The sequence below is a fragment of the Fusarium pseudograminearum genome, chromosome 4 (genome assembly GCF_000303195.2).
Source record: "Fusarium pseudograminearum CS3096 chromosome 4, whole genome shotgun sequence".
In the NCBI taxonomy this organism is placed as follows: Eukaryota; Fungi; Ascomycota; class Sordariomycetes; order Hypocreales; family Nectriaceae; genus Fusarium; species Fusarium pseudograminearum.
In genome coordinates, this window is record NC_031954.1 from 4,986,819 (window position 1) to 4,992,818 (window position 6,000).

General features: G+C 50.7%; 1 protein-coding gene across 1 annotated transcript, besides 1 other annotated feature; it reads left to right on the forward strand.

The window, feature by feature from the left end:
- The first annotated feature begins 1,186 nt into the window (after positions 1-1,186).
- Positions 1,187-1,211: a microsatellite.
- A 1,756-nt stretch (positions 1,212-2,967) lies between these two features.
- TPS2 lies at positions 2,968-5,902 on the forward strand (the record flags this gene model as incomplete). The annotated part of the gene is made up of 3 exons (XM_009257581.1): positions 2,968-3,132; positions 3,357-5,304; positions 5,355-5,902. 3 exons carry the CDS (start codon positions 2,968-2,970, stop codon positions 5,900-5,902), a joined length of 2,661 nt encoding a protein of 886 aa, XP_009255856.1.
- Between the last annotated feature and the right edge of the window lie 98 nt (positions 5,903-6,000).

Here is a 6,000-nt window from a genome sequence, read left to right on the forward strand (position 1 = left end):
GTTCCTGGACGATTCTGACTAGAGGCTCCATTCGATATTAATATAAGGCGTATGATTGGATCGTGACTGGGCTTCCGTAGCGGGATGGCGGTAGTCGTTGAGCTTTGGTCATTGTAGGAACTCCACAGAGGGGTAATTCCAAGCTTGGAGCTGAGAGGATCATGATATGAGGATTCGAATAGTCACCGAAAGAGTAGGATGGGGAAAGAAGAAAAAAAGAGGCACAAACACCGAGATCGGAAGATGGTGAGAGAAGAATTGCCTAATATGCTAGTATTCGCGCGTGTGTCAGTATCAGTCACTTGTAACGGAGTTGCCGGGCCGGCATGTGAATGTTTCCGATGTTCCAGACAGTCTCGAACCTCTTGGAAACTCGTTGCACAGCCGGTCAACCTCCAATGGCAGGCCGTTGATAAAACACACGATCGGCCGAGACGACGAGGACGCACAAGTGGGAACAGTGGGACAGAGCACAGAGTCTAAGACATGCCATGTTCGGAAGCTCCTTGATAGGATCGCATGCCAGGAGCTGCTGTGACAATAGTGTACAAGAATGCTGCATGTTTATAAACAAGACAATGTGGATATAGCTCTTTTGTTGTTGGGCAGCAATAAAAGACAAAAGAGATGAAAGATGGTAACGGTTTTCTGTAAATGGCTCACAGGTGCATGATGCAAGCCACCATCGAAGATTGTACAGGAGAGGATGCAGTAAGGGTGACTACTAAACCACACCTTGCACCATTATCTATTTGCACCTGCATCGGATATTCTCGCGAGAAGCAAAGTCCAAATAGAGAGATCGGTAGCTACCCGACCAACAGGAACGTGCAGCCACGTTTGGCGTTGGATGGTTCATAAAGGTGACAAAGTTAATGGCCCGGCCCGTGAATGATATTCCATTTTGCTGATTTACCTTGTGCCAATTGAATGGCGGGGGAGGGGTGATGTCCGAATGCGCTTGCGATGGGTACCTACCTCTGTTAGAGTGTACACCCTTTAGTGAAGCTGGATTAGTACTAATTATTTATTGCAATTGCAATTGCAACATCGGAAACATCAAGAGCCTAGAAGCTTGGACGATAAAATCGGGCAGTGCGCTGTTTTGCATGCTACCTGTAAGACGTTTCCAAGCAAGATTACCCCAAATCTATTCATGAATTCTGCCCATTTTGCACATGCGTTGGCACAGCACAGCGCAGCACAGTACACCATCGGGGGTGCATCTCCGTTAAGCAACCCGGACTCACCGTCTTTTGAACAAGTCATTCCATTCTGGTGTGTTTACTCGCTTCTACGGTACGATCAGTAGCTTGCTGGTGCTGGTGCTGGTACTCGTGCCGTGCCGTATTGCTTGTTTATTGCTGGTGCATTAACTTGTGGATACTGCGAGAATAGCATAGCATCGCATCTTATCAATTATCACAATGGAACTGCCGATGATGAATAGAGTTGGTCGATCTTGGGATGTGTCAACCACGAAGCCGGGACCTTCGAGATTGATCCTCATTCCGCTGTGTCTCATTTCAAACTGCTTTGGCATGTTGTCCGATTTAACTTTTCAGTAGTAGGGTGCCGCAAACAACACGGGCAAGAAGGAATTACAAGGCCTACTAAGCCCCGAACGATTGACAGACTAACAGAATACCCAAACACTGATCTGCAGTTGTTCTCCCCGCTACCGCAAAGGCATTGCCGACCATTGCTGATGAGTAAAGGCCGGAGTAGCTGAGTAATATATTTGATAGCAAATACAAGTACACGTAATAACTAGCCAAGATTCTCTACGAACCTTTCCTAACCCCGAGGAATTTAATAAGCAGTCAACTCCAATGTCGGCCGATTTGTTTCTCACGATTGCCCCTCCCCCGCGATCACATGGGAATAAACTACCTATGCGAGACCGGGGAGACAGAGTTCTCGCCCTTTCACTAGTATGATCTGATGGCAGTGATAAAGTCAGGCATATATGATCCTGACTCGGAAAAAGAGAGTGATGAGCTGCATCTGTGTCATGTCACCCCGTGATGCCAAATTTGGCGGTGTTGAAGGTTTGTAACGGTGCGATACGTACAGGATATCATATCCGTGATGCTGGTAAAGGTAATGCTAGTTCAGCCAGGTTCAGCCATTGAATGTCCGCCTGTACCTGATCGGCATCGACAGGTTGGGCCGCTCTCAAGTTGGCAGCTCAAGTCAATGAATCTTGGCAGTTGTCGGGCCTTTAACAACTTTGCTCCGTCCCATCAGCTATAGAGTCACCAAAAGACAGTTCAGTGAATAGGCTTAAAAAAGTTAGTTTGCCATGTGTGAGTTTTGATGCACTTCCAAGGCACCTCCATCATGGATGTTGCCCCACCATCAAGTGGGAGGGGAGGTTCTGGTTCTGGTTCTGGCTTCGTCCGTCCGTCTCAGCAACACATATGACGATGAATCGCCGAAACCGCCCGGACCGATTTAAGACTAACCAGGCCTTCAAGACTCGACTCGAGTTAGTTCAAGTTCAAGGTAGCTACTAAGGTAGACCAAGTTACTGGGGAAAACCATCCAACGTCACTGTTACTGCTGTCTACTCCAGGTACCGTCCCAACCTAACCTTACCTTATCAGACTTCTGTTCTTTCCACTTCTCCTGTGTAGTATCTACTTCTGTCCCTCTACATCCCTCCAACAGCCTCTCTTCTTCTTCCTCTTCCTCCTTCTTACTCTTCCACATCATTTTCTCAACCACTCTTTACTCATCGCGCAGCCTCCCTCTCTGCTTGTGTCCTCCCGCTTACATTGGTCAACAGCAGACCTGCGCGCATTACTCCCACAGCAGAACTCCCTCGTGCGAAAGAGACGGCGATTTCCTTCCTTCGACAAGACGATCCCAAAGGAGGCACCAACTGACGGCCCTCTTCCTCCTTGACGACCCTCTTCTACCGAGCTCTGACTCTGTCAAACCACATCATTCCCATCAACAAAAATGGCTGCCAACAGCGAAAACAACGGCAGCGAGCCTACCTTGCGCCGTCGCGAGTCCTTGTCCGAGATTCGAGCTGCCAACCCCGACTTGGCTCTCAGCGGTAACATTATCTCGGCCACCTTCAACACACCGCACTCCTTTGTCTATCGAAAAGGCGGTGATTGGGTATGTAGACTAATTCTTCGCTTCACTTTCGCTTCCCAAGACATCCATGGATACTCATCTCGTATCAACTGTGTCGACTGGGGTCAGCTCTTTAGCTTGCATTTCGCTTTCCCCTCTTCTCCAACCAAAGCTAGCTTATTCCCTGGCCACTTCCCCTCGCGCGCTGTCGTCTGCTCTGTCACATGGAAATCGAACTCAGCTAAATTTTTCTTTTTTCTTTTCAGGACTTGAAATCTCGTCGTGGTCAATCCGCTCTCTTTGATTCCTTCGCATACCTTTCTTCCGACGCTACTCCATGGAATCACACTGTCGTCGCATGGACCGGTGAGATCGACGCTCCCACCGATGACGTCGTTTCCTCACCTGGCACACCCGCCCCAAACACATTAGGTGCCACTTCTCTCAACGCACTCTCCGCACCTGTTCCCATTGATGGTAACACACGCCTGCCGACTCCGCCTCCCGTTGATGGTCTCTGGGTTCCTCGCGAGGACCAAGACCGTCTCGAGTACCGATTGTCTCACAACAAGACTATCCGAACCTACCCAGTTTGGCTCTCCGATGAGTCTGAGGCTACCTCCGAAGGCATCCTTCTCAAGGACCAGGCCCGCTGGCGACGATATGCCGAGCATGATCTTTACACACTTCTTCACTACAAGCAACATGAGCCGACCGACGGCCGACGTGAGCGCGTTCAATGGGCCGATTACTACCGCATGAACCAAAAGTTCGCCAACAAGATCATCGAGATTTACAAGCCCGGCGACATCGTAATCGTCCACGATTACTTCCTCATGTTGCTTCCTAGCATGCTGCGACAGAGAGTGCCTAACATGTACATCTCATTCTTTCTGCATTCGCCTTTCCCCAGTAGTGAGTTCCTCCGCTGCCTTCCCCGTCGCAAGGAGGTTCTCGAGGGTGTTTTGGGCTCCAATCTCATTGGATTCCAATCCTACAGCTATTCTCGCCACTTCCTGAGCTGCTGTACCCGAATTCTCGGTTTCCCATCTGACACTCTTGGGATCGATGCCTATGGAACCCGTGTCCAGGTTGGTGTCTTCCCAATTGGTATTGATGCCGCCAAGGTTGAGAACTTTGCCTGGACCGATGCTGTGACTGAAAAGTGCAATGCCTTGCGACAACTCTACCGCGGCAAGAAGATCATCGTCGGACGTGATCGTCTTGATAGTGTTAGAGGTGTTGCTCAGAAGCTGCAGGCGTTTGAGCGCTTCCTTGAAATGTACCCTGAGTGGCGTGAGAAGGTGGTCTTGATCCAGGTCACCTCACCCACTAGCGTCGAGGCAGAGAAGGAGGATTTGGAGGACGACACCAAGGTTGCGACCCGCGTCAACGAGCTCGTTATGCGCATCAACGGCATGTACGGCAGCCTGGGTTTTTCACCAGTTCAGCACTATCCACAGTATCTCAGCCAGAACGAGTACTTCGCCCTTCTCCGAGCTAGTGACATGGGACTTATTACCTCTGTTCGTGACGGCATGAACACCACGAGTTTGGAGTACATCATCTGCCAAAAAGTCGGCAACGCTCCTCTCATTCTCTCCGAGTTCAGTGGTACTGCTAGCAGTCTGGGCGACGCCATTCACATCAACCCATGGGATCTCAGCGGCGTTGCTGAGAAGATCAACGCCGCTCTTACCATGTCCGACGACAAGCGACAGGAGATGCAGTCCCGCCTTTACCAACACGTTACTGAGCACAACGTCCAGTCATGGATCACCAAGTTCATTCGCAAGGTCTACAACGTTCTCGGCGACACCAGTTCAGCCAACTCGACGCCACTTCTCGATCGCGCTCTTCTTCTTACTCAGTACCGCTCAGCGAACAAGCGCTTGTTTATGTTCGACTATGACGGTACCCTGACACCAATTGTTCGTGAGCCTAGTGCTGCAGTGCCCTCGCAGCGTCTTATTCACACCCTCGACCTGTTGGCCGCTGACCCGAAGAACGCCGTCTGGATCATCTCGGGACGAGACCAGGAGTTTCTGAAGCAGCACCTCGGCAACAACACACGCCTTGGATTCTCAGCTGAGCACGGTAGCTTTATGAAGCACCCTGGCTCAGATGAGTGGGAAAACCTTGCGGAGACGTTCGATATGGGATGGCAAGCTGAGGTGATGGAAGTGTTCCAGAAATACACAGACAGAGTACAAGGTTTGTTCCCCCATGACATTCCTACGCCACGTATACTAACATGTACATAGGTTCCTTCATTGAACGAAAACGATGCGCTTTGACGTGGCACTACCGACTAGCTGACCCTGAGCAAGGCATCCACATGTCGCGGGAGTGCCACAAGGAGCTTGAGTCTACTGTAGCTTCCAAGTGGGATGTTGAGGTGATGCCTGGTAAGGCGAACATCGAAGTCCGCCCCACGTTTATCAACAAGGGAGAGATCGCGAAGCGCCTCATCACCATGTACCACACCCCTGGTACCGCTGAAGACAACGACGGAAATGGGCACCTCGAGTTTGCGCTGTGCATGGGCGATGATTTTACCGACGAGGACATGTTCCGTAGCCTCAACGCTGCTTCGGGCCCTGTGCTCGACGCTAACCACGTCTTCACAGTCACTATCGGCGCCAGTACAAAGGTCACATTAGCCAAGTCCCATCTCCTAGAGCCGGAGGACGTGATCGAGTGTGTGGCTCTTCTGGCAGGTGTCCAGGACCAAGGCGAGCGTCTTGGTGAAGTAAACCTTGGAGCGTTGAGCGCTGTTGAAGGACACGTTCCCCAACAACAAGAGATGTAATAACTGGCAAGCACGAGGTGAACAACATAATATTTTGCAGGCGTTTCTGGACAAGACGACGATAGGCTACGATAGACAGGTGACGGGCGGGCGGGTGG